Raw genomic sequence first — 17815 nt, 5'->3', positions numbered from 1 at the left:
GGTTGGCGATGACATGTATTTACGTCTAAGCACGACCTTCAGGTTGGCGGCGACCTGTCTTTACGTCTAAGCACCGACACTTGAGTTGGCGACGACCTACCTTTTAAGTCTAAGCACCGACCTTCGAGTTGATAACGACATGTCTTTACGTCTAAGCACCAACCTTTGGGTTGGAAACGACTTTTCTTTTAGATCTAAGCATCAACTTACAAGTTGACGACGATCCTTTCTTGTTTTTTAGATCTAAGCATCAACTCACGAGTTGACAACAATCTTTCCTTGTTTGATCTAAGCATCAACTCACGAGTTGACGACGATCTTACGCCCTATCCCGATCTAGAAGTTTTCTTAATTCTTCTATATTTCTTTGCATACCTTGATGGACAAAATTTTGGGTCTTTTCATATTTAATCATCTTCCACCACAATTACATGAAGACTGACGTCACTTATGCTCTTGGGTTAAAGGTGATTAAATAGGGGTTGTTGTCGTACTTAAAATTTTGCCCGCGTGTTTTTTACGATCTTATCTTTAAGAGCATTTCAAAAGAAAAAATCAAAAAAATGTATGAGTAAGTCAACTCAACTGGTAGCTGTAGGGACATCAGGTGCAGTGTCGTAGGTTCGAACTCTATTGTATTCTTTTTTATTTATTATTTTTTTATTAAAAGGTCAAAAAAAGTCAAATGTTACTTTTTGAAGTATTTAAATATTATTTTCTTTTTTTAATAGACATTTTTTATCATTTTTAATCATAAAATAATATAAAAATCACAAAAAAATATAAAAAAATCATAATCTTTCTTGATTTTTCATCCATATTTCTATTTGATCACACTTAAATTTTCACAGTTAAATTGTGGCTAAATAAGATATCATAAAATTTTTGCCGCTGTTAAACTTTAGTGAAATAGGGACTTGATTGGTTTTGTCATAAGAAACCCGCGACTAACTACGCAGACTCGCAGAGTTCCCAAAATCATGAAAAAAAAACCAGATAATAATGCAAAATACTCCCTTCGTCCTAAATTATAAGACATTAATGATTAATTGGGATTGTAAATAATAGAAGGTATATTAGGCAAAAAAAATCATTAATGATTAATTGGGATTGTAAAGTGACTTATAAGATATTTTTGACAAAGTGACTTGTAATTTTGGGAAGAAAAAAAGAGAGTATGATACCAAAAGAATTAGATTACTACAAACAATACCAAAAGAATCTAACTGCAGGTGAAACCAAAGCAAAAGAGAGCATTCCTAAATCATTATACCTTATGAGCATTGGAACAAATGATTTCCTAGAGAATTACTATACCATGCCTGGTAGGGCATCACAATACACAATTCAACAGTACCAGACTTTTCTCGCCGGAATAGCATAGAATTTCATTAGGAATCTATATGGTCTTGGTGCTAGGAAGATTTCCCTTGGAAGGCTACCTCCCATGGGATGCTTGCCCTTGGAGAGAACTACAAATATTATGGGTCAGAATGGTTGTGTTGCAAACTACAATAACATAGCACTTGAATTCAATGGTAAACTCCAGAATATAACTACTAAGCTCAATCAGGAACTCCCTGGACTAAAGTTGTTGTTTTCAAATCCATATCACATTATGTTGCACATCATAAAAAAAAACTGAACTCTACAATATGCTACTGCATCAGATAATCTAGTTTACCACTTTTTCATACACATATATTACAGTTATGAAACATGTTATTATAAATTTGATTTGTCTTTCTTTGGATCACAGGTTTGAATCAGACTCAGTGGCATGTTGTACCTACTGGAATGTTCGAGATGGGTTATGCATGCAGTAGGGGCGGCATGTTCAGTTGTTCTGATGCTTCCAAATTCGTGTTTTGGGACTCTTTTCATCCCACAGAGAAAACGAATATTATTGTTGCAAAGTATGTGGTGGAGCATGTGCTAGCACAGCTTTTAGAATAAATAGTATTACTTGTGGAAATTTATGTATTATAATTGTAATCTCACCAGTTTTAGATGTTCACCAATATGGTTTTCTGTGATGATATATGTGTGTAAGAATGTTAATACAGCACATCCATTATAAAATGTGTTGATGTTTAGAATAATTAGTCATTTTGTATGGACTAATATATAGGTCTCCTTTGTGTATTCATCTTCATATATATGTTCTATATAAATAGGTAGCATGTTATGTTCAAGTTTATAAATCTAAAGCTATGTTTTGGAGGGTGAAAATTGTATTTGCATAGACTAAAAATTGGTGTAAATGTTAAAACATAAATACTTTAAAATATAAAATACACAAAGAGAAAGAAACAGACATATTTAATAATTAAATTACCAAAGTACATGTAATAAAACTTAAATAGAGAGAAAAAATACATAACAGGATTGAGAAATTTTGCTCCAAAACCATAATAACAAAGAGAGAGCAGGTTGGGCCTCAACAAACACTGTTGGTGACAGCGGCTCACAACCCAATTGATTTGTGCTTAACACTACTACCGCTACATTATCCGGCTATAATGCGCTATTGACAACATAGACTAAGATTATTTCTTGAGTCAGAAAACAGCGACGATAAGTGCTCGATTGATTCTCTTTTAGCTGATGAGAAAATAATCCTTAAACAAAACCAAAATGGAACCAAAGTGCAAGGTTTAGCCAAGCCTGTATTTACATCTCAACTAAACTTATAAGGTGCGGTTAATTCTTAAATTTGTCAGATAAACTGTTTATAGCTTGCCAAGTCGTTGGACCTTCAGGATGCTTATTCACAAACATTTCTAGAAACCGTTTCTCAGAAGTTGCAAATATGGTAGTGAGGGATAGCTCGGGATTTATATCAGTCCTCTTCTTCAACCACTCATACATTGCAAATCTTGCATACATTTGGTCCAAGTTATTGGTAAAATACGTTGGATATCCCACGAGAGCTTCTATTGGGAAACCTAAAGTGTTTTTTAAGAAATCAATCTTCTTTAGCATTAGAGTTTTCCTAACGTTCAGAACCCCAGGAACTCGCTTTACCATTTCGACTACAGTGTCATAATCCAAACCAGCTTCAATCAGACAATCAAATCTCTCTTGTAACTTATCACCTTTCCCTATAAACATCTTCATAGCTATTTCCATCTCCTCAGAGTTATCATTATATCCCAGTTTCTGCAAGAAACTTGTTTTCTCAAAATAACTATGCGGGTCATAGTAGAATTTATCTATATCCCTCTTTTGCTTCTGTTTTAAAGCCGAACTAAAAAATTTTAACGGATCATCCTGGATCATTTCACATAAATCACCTTCTCGAACTCCCAACTCTTTAGACATAGTTGTATAACCTTTTATCGAAAGTTTGCTAAGTTCATGCATGTAGTTATACAAAACATGAGCAATAGCATCTTGGTCCATTCGAATATTATACATAAAAGCAATCACAAACATCAAATTTTTCATACGCGGACTTGACAACACATCAGGATGCTCTCTGAAACAAGAACAAATCTCATCCACGTCAAGACCCGACTTAATCAACCGACCTACAACCAAATATGTCCTCTTTCCTAAACCATTCAACAACAATTTAGGATCCGCCGTAAACAAATCATACATTTCTTTCTCAGAATATCCCCCTTGACGAAAAAACTCTATACTATCAATAATCTCTTTCCATATATATGTTCTCGGGGGCCACATACAATTCACAAACCATCCGATATCAATCCCAATTCTCTTCAACCGATCAAGAACAACAACAAATTGACGATCAACCTCGTCGCCAACTAAAAGCAATGGACGACAAACAAACAGCTTCACAACAGAAGATTTACTCAACCCCAAATTCTCATAACTCTCAAATTTCTTCGACAAAACGCCACTCCCATAACCAAAAACCTCTCTTGCTTCTCTATAAATCTTCCCCATCCTATTCCTCGGAACCCCGTGATTAAACAAAACATGAAAATTATCAACCAAAACACTATCGTCACTAAGAAAAAACAAATCTTTAGGCAGATGTAACTTCAATTCCCTTTGCTCAATCCCTATACTCTCTAAAAACGGTTCAAATTCATTAATAGGGTGAAGCATAAGATACCTTCTTACAGCCCGAGGAAAATCATGGTCTCTGATGTTGATTCCGACTCTGAAGATAAGCGAATTGATAAAATGCGGAGAGTTTTTGGAGATAAAATCTGCATCTATGAAACTGTAACCTCGAGTGTTGACAAGGTAATCACGTAGGGCATGCTTTGCTTCGATTTTTGCGTAGGGTTTGACGCGAATTGGAGGTGGCGGAGAAGGAGCGGGAACAGTGGCGGAATGGGAACAGCGGAGTTGTGAGGGTTTGAGAGAGATTGAAGAGATAGGGTTTTGGAGTGTGGGAGGGTTGAAGAGAAGAATGAGATTGAGATTATGCAGAAGCGAAAGGGTTACCATTGGGAACAAAAACGTAAAATTATTACAGGTAACTTTTTTTCTATTCTAAAATGCATATTTAAAATTGGAAGGGAGTTACTTAAGTTCTAAAGTAGATGTTTGCTCAATGGATAGTAAAATTTTGGCAGCTAAGAACTACATTTAAATTTGCAACATCAGCTTTGCCCGTAGAAATCTCATAAAAAATATTAGAAAAAATATCAACATGTATAGTAGCTTCAATTTCAACACAAACTGAAAATCGAATAAAATAAAATAACGATTCTACAAAAAAAAATTCAAAATACGAAAAATTAGAAAGAAACAAATCAAATCAAATAAAAAAAATTGTGATTTGGAGAGTCAAATTCTCTTAAAAGTCCTTTCAAAGGAAGTACTGTTAGTTTATTTTTTTCAATTTTTTTTGGAAAAAAATCGGAGCAATTCGAGAAAGTCGTTTATAAAGTCACCTTAAAGGTTGAGATACTTACCACTATACCACAACCGTGAAAATCAACAAGCGCAATTAATACTATCAGAAATATGCTTCTAATTTCCGAATTAAGCAAACGAATAAAGCATACGCGAATTAAGCAAACACGACTTAATCTAACGGAAATTAACAAAAAAGCTACGCTAAAGTAACAAATTAAGCAATTGAATCATCAACTCTCCTCTATGAAATAAAAAAATTAAGCAATTGAAACTCAAAGAGAAGAATTTAAAAGAAATTAAATTGAATTGGAAAATATGAAAACCTCAAAGTTTGATGGAGACACGATTACAGCAAATTAACCTTAGGTGGTTAATTCAATCCTAATTATGAAGTTTGTCTAAATAGAATAAGGAAAATCGGACCCTAATAGCAACCGACCCATAAAACATAAAAACAAGCCTAAAACTAATTATTTTCTTTAGCCTGAAACAAAAATACATAATTCAACTCTGCTACACTCCGAATTGGTTTTTGGCTTCAACACAAAACTTGTAGCTTATCCTCTCATCTTTCTAACTCATATTATAACGCGTCAAATAGCATCTCCTAGCTCAAGTTATGACTTGCACAGCGAGAAGGTATCAAATTACTGCTTATTCATAAAATAAGTAACGAAATTAAAATAAAAGTAGAAATAAAGTAAACTTAAGAAACACAATAGTAAAAATAACATAGGAAATTATAGAATTGTCGTGGAATAATAGTAAAAGAGTGTGCATCAAAATGTGTTGATCCGTTGACGACAATCTCCTTTGTCTCTATCTAAGCATCGACTTTCGAGTTGACGACGATCTTTTTTCGTTCGTAGGTCCAGGCACTGACCCTTGAGTTGGTGATGGCCTATCTTTTAAGTCTAAGCACCGACCTTCGAGTTGGCGAAGATCTTTCTTTACGTTTAAGCACCGATCTTTGGGTTGGCAACAACCTATATTTATGTCTAAGCATCGACCTTCGGGTTAGCGATAACCTATATTTACGTCTAAGCACCAACCTTCAGGCTGGCGACGACTTGTCTTTACGTCTAAGCATCAACCCTTGAATTGGTGACGACTTATCTTTTAAGTCTAAGCACTGACCTTCGGGTTGACGACGACCTGTCTTAACCTCTAAGCACCAACATTTGAATTGGCGACGACCTGTATTTACCTCTAAGCACCAACATTTGAATTGGTGACGACCTGTCTTTTAGATCTAAGCATCAACTTACGAGTTGACGATGATCCTTTCCTGTCTTTTAGATCTAAGCATCAACTCACGAGTTGACAGCGATCCTTTCCTATTTGATATAAGCATCTATTCACGAGTTGATGACAATCTTGTGTCCTATCACGATCTAGATGTTTTCTTAATTCTTCTATATTTCTTTTCATACCTCGATGGACAAAATGTTGGGTCTTTTCAAATTTAATCATCTTCCACCACGTTTACATGAAGATTGATATCACTCATGCTCTCGGGTAAAAGGTGATTAAATAGGGGGCAATATCGTACCTTAAATTTCGCCCGCGTGTTTTTTACTATCTTATTTTTAGGAGCATTTCAAAAGAAAAAAATGCATTTGAGTAAGTCAGCTCAGCTGATAATTATGTAGGGACATCAGACACAGTGTCGTAGGTTTGAACCTTATTGTATTCCTTTATATTTGTTATTTTTTTATTAAAATGTCAAAAAAACTCAATTGTTACTTTTTGAAGTATTTTACTATTATTTTTCTTTTATTTAATAGACTTTTTTTAATTATTATTTTTTATTTTTATCCATTTTTAATGAAAATAATAATAAAAAATCACAAAAAATCAGAATCTTTCCCGATTTGTCATCATTATTTCTAATTGGTCGCACTTTATCATACTTGCTTTTTAATTGATCGCAAAGTGTCATACTTGTTTAATTGGTCGCATTGTGTCATATTTGTTTATAATTGGTCGCAATGTGTCATATTTGTTTCTAATTGGCTGTGATTTGTCAATATAGGTTTTTAACTTTTTTTATTTGACCTAAAAATTAGTATAAATAAAGTACAATTTTTCACAATAAAAAAATCAAAATAATTTTCTTGGTTCATAAATTTTGAAAAAACAAATTTAAATCTAGCTTATAATCTATAATATGTTGCTAACATACTAACATATATAATAATGAGGACCATCTTTTAAGGCGGATAAGGTGGGCTACCAAACAATGCCTCAAAATTATCATAGTTACATTGTGGTTAAATAAAGTCTCATAAAATATTTGTTGTTGTTAAACTTTGATGAAATAGGGCCTTGATTGGTTTTGCCATAACAAACCCGCGACTAACTACGTAGGGTTTCCAAAAACGTTTCCAAAAACATGAAACGACTTTGATAATAAGACAAAGTGTTAAATAAGTTTTTGGTCCTTATAAATATCTTAAATTTTATTTTTAATCCCTATTAAAAAAAATGACATATTTTAGTCCCTACAAAAATTGTATGCATGCAATTTTAGTCCCGGTTATTTTCTAAAATTTTAAAAACTTTTTAATTACCCTTTAATTTTTAAATTTTTGAATAATTTTTTTCATACATGTTTATAATATTGTAAAATATTTATTTACTAAACTTTAGAATTTTATAGAATGAGAAGAATTAAATATGAATTTTTTAAATTTCAAAAGATAATGATAAAAGTAATGAAAATTTCGACTTAGAGTTAGAAATAAAATTTTAAGTTCTTTTTTCAATGAACTTTTTAAAACGTTTTAAACATATTTGCAAAATAATCATTCAAAAATACACATTGATTTAACAGTATTGACTAAAACTACATGCATAATAATTTTGTAGAGACCAAAACCTAGCATTTTTTTTAGACAATATCTCAATCCACCGCATAATAATCTTAGGCACCTGACGAAATTTCATCTTTGTCCATGCTTTCGGAGGTGTGTCTCCGGAAGCATTTTTTTTATTTAACGTTGGATTGTTCCGTAGGTGCATCTACGGAACCGTTTAAACAATGTTAAAAAAAGTTTCGTAAATACACCTACGGAACAAATCAACGTTAAATAAAAAAAAAGTGTGTTCGAAGATATACCTCCGAAAGCAGAGTTATTTTTGGAAACGCACATAATACGTGAGAACTACCATAGAGTTGGATGAAAGATTGTCTTTTTTTATAGGGAGAAAAACAAAATTTGATATATTATAAGGATAAAAGCATATTTAACCCTGAGGCAAACTATATGATATTTGATGGAGGGTGTGATACCAAGAGAATAGGAGACTACAAACAATACCTAGAGAATTTAACTGCATATCTTGGTGTAACCAAAGCAAAAGAGAGTATTTCTGAATCATTACACCATATGAGCATTGGAAAAATGATTTCCTAGAGAATTACTCTACCATGTAGGGCATCACAATACACAATTCAATAGTACCAAACTTTTCCCTAGGCTATGTTTGGGAGTTTGGAGAGGAGGGGAGGGGAAGGTTTCCAAAAATTAAAAATTAAAAAAATATAGAAAAATATTTGACATTTTTTGAAAAATGATTTTGTTTAGAATGATAAAAGAGTCATTATAATTACTAAATTTTTAATTTTCAGAATACTATAACAACCTAAAAGATATTTGGAAAATTTATGTAAGCCCTTCAAAACCCTCCAAAACCCTCCTTCAATACAATTTTTGAGTTCCCCCATTTTATGGAGTTTTTGGTGTTATGAATAAACTCAAACCCTCCAAAACCCCCTACCCAAAATCTTTTTATCCTTTTCACCTAATTCTTCTTATTTTTTAAAACCCTCCCCTCCCTTCCCCTCCAAACTCCCAAACATAGCCTAGGAGTCTCTATGGTCTTGGTACTAGGAAGATTTCCCTAGGAGGGTTACCTCCCATGGGATGCTTGCCATTAGAAAGAACTACAAATTTTATGGGTTAGAATGGTTGTGTTGCAAGCTACAATAACATAGCACTTGAATTCAATGGTAAACTCCAGAATATAACTAATAAGCTCAATCAGGAATTCCCTGGACTGAAATTGTTGTTTTCAAATCCATATCACATTATGTTGCACATCATTAAAAAACACCCGAACTCTACTGTATGCTACTGCATCAGATAATCTAATTTACCACTTTTTTATACACATATAACAATTATGAAACATATCATTATAAATTTAAATTGTATTTCTTTTTATCACAAGGTTTGAATCAGCCTGAGTGGCATGTTGTGCTACTGGAATGTTCGAGATGGGTTATGCATGCAGCAGGTGCAGTGTTCTGATGCTTCCAAATTCGTGTTTTGGGATTCTTTTCATCCCACAGAGAAAACGAATAGTTGCAAAGTGTAAGAATATGGTTTTCTGCGTGTCAATGTGTGCGTATAAAAATATATGTGTAAGAATGTTAATACAGCACATCCATTATAAAATGTGCTGATATTTAGAATAATTAGTCATTTTGTATGGACTAATATATAGGTCTCCTTTGTGTATTATTCTTCATATATATGTGCTATATAAATAGGTAGCATGTTGTTTTCAAGTTTATAAATCTAAAGCTATGTTTTGGAGGGTGAAATTTGTATTTGCATAGACTAAAAATTGGTGTAATTGTTAAAACATAAATACTTTAAAATATAAAATACACAAAAAGAAGAAAGAAACAGGCATATTTAATAATTAAATTACCAAAGTACATGTAATAAAACTTAAATAGAGAGAAAAAAGACATAACAGGATTGAATTAAAAATAAGAATAACAAAACAATTGTTTGAGTATGAATATAATAGAATGAAGAACATAATTTTACCCTTAAATGGGGTGTGAATTGACATTTATCCCAAAAAAAATACAAGGGTTCTGAAAAAAGGGATTTGAGAAAATTTGCTCCAAAACCATAATAACAAAGAGACAGCAGGTTGGGCCTCAACAAACACAGTTGGTGACAGCGGCTCACAACCCCATTGCTTCGCGCTTAACCTTACTACCGCTACATTATTCGGCTATAATGCGCTATTGACAACATAGACTAAGATTATTTCTTCATTCAGAAAACTAAGTGACGATAAGTGCTTGATTGATTCTCATTTAGCTGAATTGAAAATAATCCTTAAACAAAACCAAAATGAAACCAAAGTAAGTGCAAGGTTTAGCCAAGCCTGTATTTACATCTCAACTAAACTTATAAGGTGCGGTTAATTCTTAAATTTGTCAGATAAACTGTTTATAGCTTGCCAAGTCGTTGGACCTTCAGGATGCTTATTCACAAAGATTTTTAGAAACCGTTTCTCAGAAGATGCAAATATGGTAGCGAGGGATAGCTCGGGATTTATATCAGTCCTCCTCTTCAACCACTCATACATTGCAAATCTTGCATACATTTGGTCCAAGTTATTGGTAAAATACGATGGATATCGATATCCCACGAGAGATTCTATCGGGTAACCTAAAGTGTTTTTTAAGAAATCAATCTTCTTTTGCAATAGAGTTTTCTCAATGCTTAGAATACTAGGAATTCGCTTTACCATTCCAACTACAGTGTTATATTCCAAACCAGCTTCAACCAGACAATCAAATCTCTCTTGTAACTTATCACCTTTCCCTTCAAACCTCTTCATAGCTATTTCCATCTCCTCAGAGTTATCATTATATCCTAGCTTCTGCAAGAAACTTGTTTTCTCCAAATAATTATGCGGGTCATATCTGAATTTATTTATATCTTTCTTTTGCTTCGGTTTTAAAGCCAAACTAAAAAATTCTAACGGATCATCCTGGATCATTTCACATAAATCACCTTCTCGAACTCCCAACTCTTTAGACATAGTTGTATAACCTTTTATCGAAAGTTTGCTAAGTTCATGCATGTAGTTATACAAAACATGAGCAATAGCATCTTGGTCCATTCGAACATTATACATAAAAGAAATCACAAACATCAAATTTGTCATACGCGGACTTGACAACACATCAGGATGCTCTCTGAAACAAGAACAAATCTCATCCACGTCAAGACCGGACTTAATCAACTGACCTACAACCAAATATGTCCTCTTTCCTAAACCATCCAACAACAATTTAGGATCCGCCGTAAACAAATCATACATTTCTTTCTCAGAATATCCCCCTTGACGAAAAAACTCTATATTATCAATAATCGCTTTCCATCTATATGTTCTCGAGGGCAACATACAATTGACAAACCATCCGATATCAATCCCAATTCTCTTCAACCGATCAAGAACAACAACAAATTGAGGATCAACCTCGTTGCCAACTAAAAGCAATGGACAACAAACAAACAGCTTCACAACAGAAGATTTACTCAACCCCAAATTCTCATAACTCTCAAATTTCTTGGACAAAACGCCACTCCCATACCCAAAAACCTCTCTTGCATCTCTATAAATCTTCCACATTCTATTCCTCGGAACCCCGTGATTAAACAAAACATGAAAATTATCAACCAAAACACTATCATCATTAAGAAAAATCAAATCTTTAGGCAAAAGTAAGTTCAATTCCCTTGGATGAATCCCTATACTCTCTAAAAAGGGTTCAAATTCATTAATAGGGTGAAGCATAAGATACCTTCTGAGAGCCTGAGGAAAATCATGGTCTCTGATGTTGATTCTGACTCTGAAGATAAGCGAATTGATAAAATGTGGAGAGTTTTTGGAGATAAAATCTGCATCTATGAAACTGTAACCTCGAGTGATGACAAGGTAATCACGTGGGGCATGGCGTGCTTCGATTTTTGGGCCGCGTGAGATGCGAACTGGAGGTGGCGGAGAAGGAGCGGGAACAGTGGCGGAATGGGAACAGCGGAGTTGTGAGGGTTTGAGAGAGATTGAAGAGATAGGGCTTTGGATTTTGAGGATAGGGTTTTGGTGTGTGGAAGGGTTGAAGAGAAGAGGGAGGTTTAGATTATGCAGAAGCGAAAGGGTTACCATTGGGAACTAAAAGGTAGAAGAGAAACAAGATGAGGTTGTTTGTTTTTGGTAACAGGGTTTAGTGAAGTAGAGATTCAAATTTTTGGGAAATTAAGGTTGAAAAAAGATTTTATTATAAAAATCACTTTATAATAAAATTAAATATTGTTAGAGTTTAATGAATAATTGAAGATAAGAGTAAAATAGTTTTATATTTAGTTCAATAAAAAACTATTAATATGTAATATTATTAGAGTAATTATAAAATATAGAGCATATATCAAAAGAATTGTGGTCTATCTTGAACATAATTATATCCATTTTCTTATTTTCGGTGTAGATTTAGATTTGGATCTAGGATTCGTCGTTCTTTTTCTATGTAAAATATAAGACCTACTCCTCATCTTAAGAATTGATTTTGAGAGTGTCCAATAACTTGAGAGCTTTTATTAGGTTACACGCACGAACCCTCCTTGTACAAAGAAAAATTGAAGTTTAAGATTGACTTCCAACCAAACAATAAGCAACATAGTAAAACAGCAAGTTTTCATTTTAAATAGTGGATCGAAGTTGTTTATTCTCCTTTTCACGAGCATCTTAGAGTTGTTATTCTTTAAGCTTCTAAATAAACTTTTTAAACTTTTAACAAGAGCTACGCTCATGAACTTTAAACATTGATTTTGGCGCAGACTAACCAAAAACATAAAAGTTTTAATACTAGACTAATCTCAAACCATATCAAACTTTTAATATCGAACTAAATTTTAACCTAACCTTGATTTAGATTCAAATAACCTGAGAATTTTATGTTTATCAACGGGATGTAAAATATTTTTCATGTCTACCAATTATATTAAGCCACATTAGCAGGGTATTGTTACCCCACTTTTTTTTTACAAGGGTATCAAAGAATTTACCATGACAAAATGTAACAAAATAATTGCTATAGTTTTGTGGGAGTCTATAGAGGTTCTCTTATTTTTCTGGTTTCGTTGCGGCAATGCAGTGTTGAGGTGCAGTTCTAGAAAGCCTTTATTTTGCATCAACTAAATCTCAGAATTTGGTTGCAGGTATCTGGTTTCTTTTTTCAAGCTCGATTTTCCTTCCTATCAGCATGTGGAGTAATGTCGCTCTATTCAGGTCACATTTTGGTTCGGTGTCTACTGCTTTATCTTAGTAGTCGAGAATTTGCCTCTGCGTTTTCTGTTTTTGGACTTGACTCAGGCTCTGGTGTAGTTGTTTGTCCTGCTGCCTTGCTAGGATTGGAGTTTTGAAACTTGAAGATAGGTAGAGGTTTTTGTGTTGTCAACTACTAGAGAGTCGAGGTGTGTGTTAATTGTTCTGTTTTCTGTTAGAAAGTGAGTCCTCTAAGAGTTACAGAGTTTCGGTGCTGGGGAGAGATTTTCTTCCTGACGGGTGGGTTTGCTGTAGTGTCAGTGTAATAAGAGGATAAGTTTGGTTGTGTTTTGTTCGTCAATTGGGGATATATTGCAGCAAATGGATGTGGTGGAGTACCATAAGAAGGCTTATCATCAATTTCAATGCTGGTGGAATGTTTCCCTGCATATAAACTTGTGTATTTTTTTTTTGAACTTGTATAAGAATAAGCCATTCACATAAAAGGAAAAGAAAGGACAGACAAAGAAGGAGAAATAAAGAACCCAAAAATACATAAGGCAGAAAAGTCGCTGAAGCCTTAGTATTAGAGTACATTATTACCTTACTGGGCTCTTAGTTAACATTTCATTGCTTTGGGCCCATATTGTTAAATGGGCTTTAGCATCTTTAAGTCCAATATATAAACACATGTAACCTAGCTGATTCAATTAATTTCATTACATTCAAATTTCCATTCTTGCCGCCAATGTTACTGCATCATCTTCTTCAAGCTAGCACAGTAACATTGCAATATGGTATCAGAAGATAAACCCCAATCATTCATTCAGCCCTTAACCCACCTGCATATCCATTAGTTCATCTCTTCTTCCCTTTCCATCGCTTCCATGGCATCCGATGGAAGTGATTCCGACTCTGATTCTATACACAACACAGAACCGAAAATCCATCAAGATCCATCCATGAACCCTAGAAACCCTTATTACCTTCATCCTGGAGAAAACCCTGGAGCTACCATTGTCGCACCTCCTTTAGATGATAACAACTATCACAATTGGAGCAAGTCCATGAAAAGAGCTCTCACATCCAAGAACAAGGTTTCATTCATCAATGGAACGCTTCCAAGACCCTCTGAATCGGACAAGAATTTTGAACTTTGGGACCGCGCCAATAGCATGGTGCTCTCATGGATAAACAGAACTCTCTCACCACACATTGCGCAGAGCACAATCTGTTTTGACTCTGCATATGAGCTTTGGGAGGATCTTCGCGAGCGCTTCACCAAAGGAAACCATTTCAGGTTCTCTGATCTTCTTCGCGATATCCACTCAATCCAAAAAGGTGATCGTTCTTTATCCACTTATTTCACTGATATGAAGATTCTTTGGGACGAATTAGAAGATTTGCGCCCTAATCCTTCTTGTACTTGCCCCATTCCTTGCACATGTGGCTTATCCAAGGCGGTTCGTGATTTCAAACAAATGGAGTATGTAACATGTTTCTTGAAAGGCCTGAATGACAACTATCAAAATATCCGCACACAAATTCTACTCCTTGATCCCCTTCCACCTATCAGTCGCGTATACTCATTGATTGCCCAACAACAGATCCCAACAACCTCCAGCTCCACTATACTATATGCAAACAACAACAATTCCAAGGGCAGAGGTCGTGGCACGGGCAAGTCCTCAATGGTGTGCACCAATTGTAGTAAAACCAACCACACCATCGACACATGTTATTTCAAACACGGCTTCCCACCGGGTTACCGCAATAAGAACTCAAAGAACACAACAGATCAGAAATCCACACCTACCACGGATGCACTCCCACCAATTTCCAAAGAAGATTATCAGCTTCTCCTACAGCTTCTCCAACAATCAAAGAAGGAAGCCCTTAAAGATGACAAAGCTGTAATCTCAGGTATGAACCATACAGGTAATACCTTATCCAATCCCTCTATATGGATCTTAGACTCGGGCGCCTCTCATCATGTCTGCCCATTCATAACTTGTTTTTCTGACTTACATTGCATACAGCCTGTGCATATTAAACTTCCTAATGACACAAATATAACTGCTAAATTTTCTGGATCTGTATATATCAACAAACATCTTAGCCTTCAACATGTTTACTACATACCACAATTCAAATTTAGTCTCATTTCTATCTCAAAGCTTTGTCAAAACTCTGCTTATAGTGTAGAATTCTTACACAATTCCTGTTCAATACAGGATGTGTCTACCAAGCAGAAGATTGGCCAAGTAACAACCCTTAACAGCCTTTATATTTTACATAGAACTCCTATACAGGAGGATTATACTACCACCACTTGTAATAATGTCATTTCTGACACAAATATGAATAATACTCACACTTTCTCATGGCATTATAGACTTGGACATCCCTCCCATGAAGTTTTATCTCACATGTCTAATACTTTCCCTATCATTACTTCACACAAACATTCACCATGCCATACTTGTCATCTCTCTAAACAAACCAAATTACCTTTTTCAACAAGTAACACTATCTCTAAAAAGCCTTTTGATATGATTCACATGGATATTTGGGGCCCTATAAGTGTTCCTTCATTAGATGGTTTTCGATATTTCTTAATTGTGGTTGATGATTATTCTAGGTATACCTGGACATTTCCTATGCATACTAAATCTGAAACAAGACAGCATATTCAAAACTTTCTTAATTTCTGCAAAACTCAGTTTTCATGCACTGTTAAAATAATAAGGTCTGATAATGGACCTGAATTCCTAATGACTTCCTATTATGCTACTCTTGGTATTGTGCATCAAAGGAGTTGTGTTGAGACACCTCAACAAAACTCCATAGTCGAAAGAAAACATAGGCACTTACTGCAAGTCACTAGATCTTTACTTTTCCATTCAAACTTATATAAGCCATTTTGGTCATTTGCATTATGTCATGCTTCATACTTGATTAATAGAATATGCAGTCCCTCTTTACAGCATACCACTCCTTATGACCTGCTCTTCCAAACCCCTCCATCCTTTGACAACCTCAAAACATTTGGGTGTTTGGCATATGCATCAACACTAACTAGAGACAGAGATAAACTAGATCCTAGAGCTGCCCAATGCATCTTTTTGGGATATACTTTAGGCATTAAGGGATACTTGTTATTTAACCTCCAAAACAGATCCTTACTTACCTCTAGAAACTGCATATTTTATGAATCCATTTTTCCCTTTAAACCACCACATTCTCAGAAATTAACACCTCAACCTGAGGATTCTAACACACCTTTCTTTTTTGACTTAGAACACAACTCATATAGCAATACAGGTAGCTCTAATTCCACAGCTCAACAAGATAACCTAACCACCATACCTACTAATGCCCCAACTATGCAACATGAACCTGCCAGCCCTACCCCTGAGGCCATTACTAATACACAATCTCAGGACCATACCACTACTCTTGATAACCAAGTTGCCCTTAATCCTAATAACCAAACCCATGAAACTTCCAATGTTAGACACTCCATAAGACCAAGTCAGCCCCTGCATACTTAAAAGATTTCATATGTCATGTTTCACATTCATCCCCATTATATGATATATCTAAACACATTTCTTATCAGCATCTTGCATCTGCACATCATGCATATATAGCTGCCATTACAACTACTTCAGATCCTACTACTTACAAGCAAGCCAGTATCCATCCTCACTGGATTCAGGCAATGGCAGATGAAATTCAAGCTTTGACACTTAATAAAACATGGATCATCACCACTCTGCCCCCAGGTAAGAAAACTATCGGCTGTAAGTGGGTTTTCAAAACCAAATATAACTCTGATGGCTCTTTAGAAAGGCACAAGGCCAGACTTGTTGCCCAAGGTTTCAAACAAATCGAAGGTATTGATTTTTTTAACACCTTTTCTCCTGTAGCAAAGTTAACAACTGTAAGAATTCTCCTTGCTCTTGCTTCTTCCTTAAACCTTTTTCTATTTCAAATGGATGTACACAATGCTTTTTTACATGGTGACTTAGAAGAGGAAGTATACATGACCTTGCCAAAAGGGATGACTACCTCTTCACCAAACCAAGTTTGTAGACTTCTTAAATCACTCTATGGATTAAAACAATCCAGCAGGCAGTGGTTTGAGAAATTATCTAAAGTCCTCCTCAAAAATAACTACAAACAATGTGCTTGTGACCATTCACTATTTATTTATAACTCTGCACATTCTTTCACATTTCTTCTCATTTATGTCGATGATCTGTTGATTGCAGGCAATGACATTACAATTATCAACAACACAAAACAAATTCTGCATACACACTTTCATTTGAAGGACCTTGGACCATTGAAGTACTTCTTAGGCATTGAAGTTGCAAGGAACAAAACGGGCATCAACATCAACCAGAGGAAATATACCCTCGATCTATTATCCTCAGCTGGACTCCTTGCTTGCAAACCGGCTAAAACTCCCATGGCTCGTGACACTAGACTCTCAGCAACTAAAGGAAACACTATGACTGATCCAACAAAATTCAGACGACTCGTGGGACAACTAATATATCTTCTCAATACGCGTCCAGATATTGCTTATGCAGTGCAACAACTCAGCCAACATATGCAAACTCCAACAGACATCCACTATGAGGCAGCATTGCGTGTTCTACGCTATCTTAAAAGTCACCCAGCACAGGGCATTTTCTTTCCCAGCACACAACAACTTCAACTCAAAGCGTTCTCCGACTCTGACTGGGCAACTTGCCCCGACACCAGAAGATCAATAACAGGATACTGCATCTACTTAGGACAATCACTCATCTCTTGGAAATCGAAGAAACAACCAACAGTCTCACGAAGTTCAACGGAAGCAGAATACAGATCAATGGCA

At 35.0% G+C, this 17815-nt stretch overlaps 3 protein-coding genes and 1 pseudogene across 4 annotated transcripts; 2 read left to right on the top strand and 2 right to left on the bottom strand.

Annotated features, from left to right (window-relative positions):
• Positions 1 to 1289: 1289 nt before the first annotated feature.
• On the top strand, positions 1290 to 2205 carry LOC131616032 (GDSL esterase/lipase At2g42990-like). The gene is made up of 2 exons (XM_058887255.1): positions 1290 to 1538; positions 1760 to 2205. The coding sequence occupies exons 1-2, from the start codon at positions 1448 to 1450 to the stop codon at positions 1954 to 1956; spliced, it is 288 nt and encodes a 95-aa protein (XP_058743238.1). The 5' UTR covers positions 1290 to 1447; the 3' UTR covers positions 1957 to 2205.
• Positions 2206 to 2703: 498 nt separating this feature from the next.
• On the bottom strand, positions 2704 to 4431 carry LOC131619779 (transcription termination factor MTEF18, mitochondrial-like). The gene has a single exon (XM_058890841.1). It carries the CDS (start codon positions 4429 to 4431, stop codon positions 2704 to 2706), a length of 1728 nt encoding a protein of 575 aa, XP_058746824.1.
• A 3683-nt stretch (positions 4432 to 8114) lies between these two features.
• LOC131619778 (GDSL esterase/lipase At2g04570-like) lies at positions 8115 to 13044 on the top strand (annotated as a pseudogene).
• On the bottom strand, positions 9593 to 11895 carry LOC131616030 (transcription termination factor MTEF18, mitochondrial-like). 2 transcript variants are annotated; one of them, XM_058887253.1, is made up of 2 exons: positions 11468 to 11895; positions 9593 to 11296 (listed from the first exon to the last, which is right to left on the bottom strand). In XM_058887253.1, exons 1-2 carry the CDS (start codon positions 11827 to 11829, stop codon positions 10075 to 10077), a joined length of 1584 nt encoding a protein of 527 aa, XP_058743236.1. In that variant the 5' UTR covers positions 11830 to 11895; the 3' UTR covers positions 9593 to 10074. The 2 variants fall into 2 exon arrangements, with proteins under 2 accessions (XP_058743236.1, XP_058743235.1); XM_058887252.1 differs by having other exon boundaries at positions 9593 to 11895.
• Positions 13045 to 17815: the final 4771 nt, after the last annotated feature.

Source organism: Vicia villosa, linkage group LG7 (genome assembly GCF_029867415.1).
Source record: "Vicia villosa cultivar HV-30 ecotype Madison, WI linkage group LG7, Vvil1.0, whole genome shotgun sequence".
Taxonomy (NCBI): domain Eukaryota; kingdom Viridiplantae; phylum Streptophyta; class Magnoliopsida; order Fabales; family Fabaceae; genus Vicia; species Vicia villosa.
The sequence above is the reverse complement of the archived record's forward strand: the minus strand, read 5'-3'. Positions and strand labels throughout refer to the sequence as shown.

Bases quoted from the DNA above. Each gene is read 5' to 3' on its own strand.
- LOC131619779 (XM_058890841.1), bottom strand. From the start codon at position 4,431: ATGGTAACCCTTTCGCTTCTGCATAATCTCAATCTCATTCTTCTCTTC.
- LOC131616030 (XM_058887252.1), bottom strand. From the start codon at position 11,829: ATGGTAACCCTTTCGCTTCTGCATAATCTAAACCTCCCTCTTCTCTTC.
- LOC131616032 (XM_058887255.1), top strand. From the start codon at position 1,448: ATGGGATGCTTGCCCTTGGAGAGAACTACAAATATTATGGGTCAGAAT. The intron at 1,539-1,759 runs GTAAACTCCAGA...TTTGGATCACAG, and splicing joins CATAGCACTTGAATTCAATG to GTTTGAATCAGACTCAGTGG.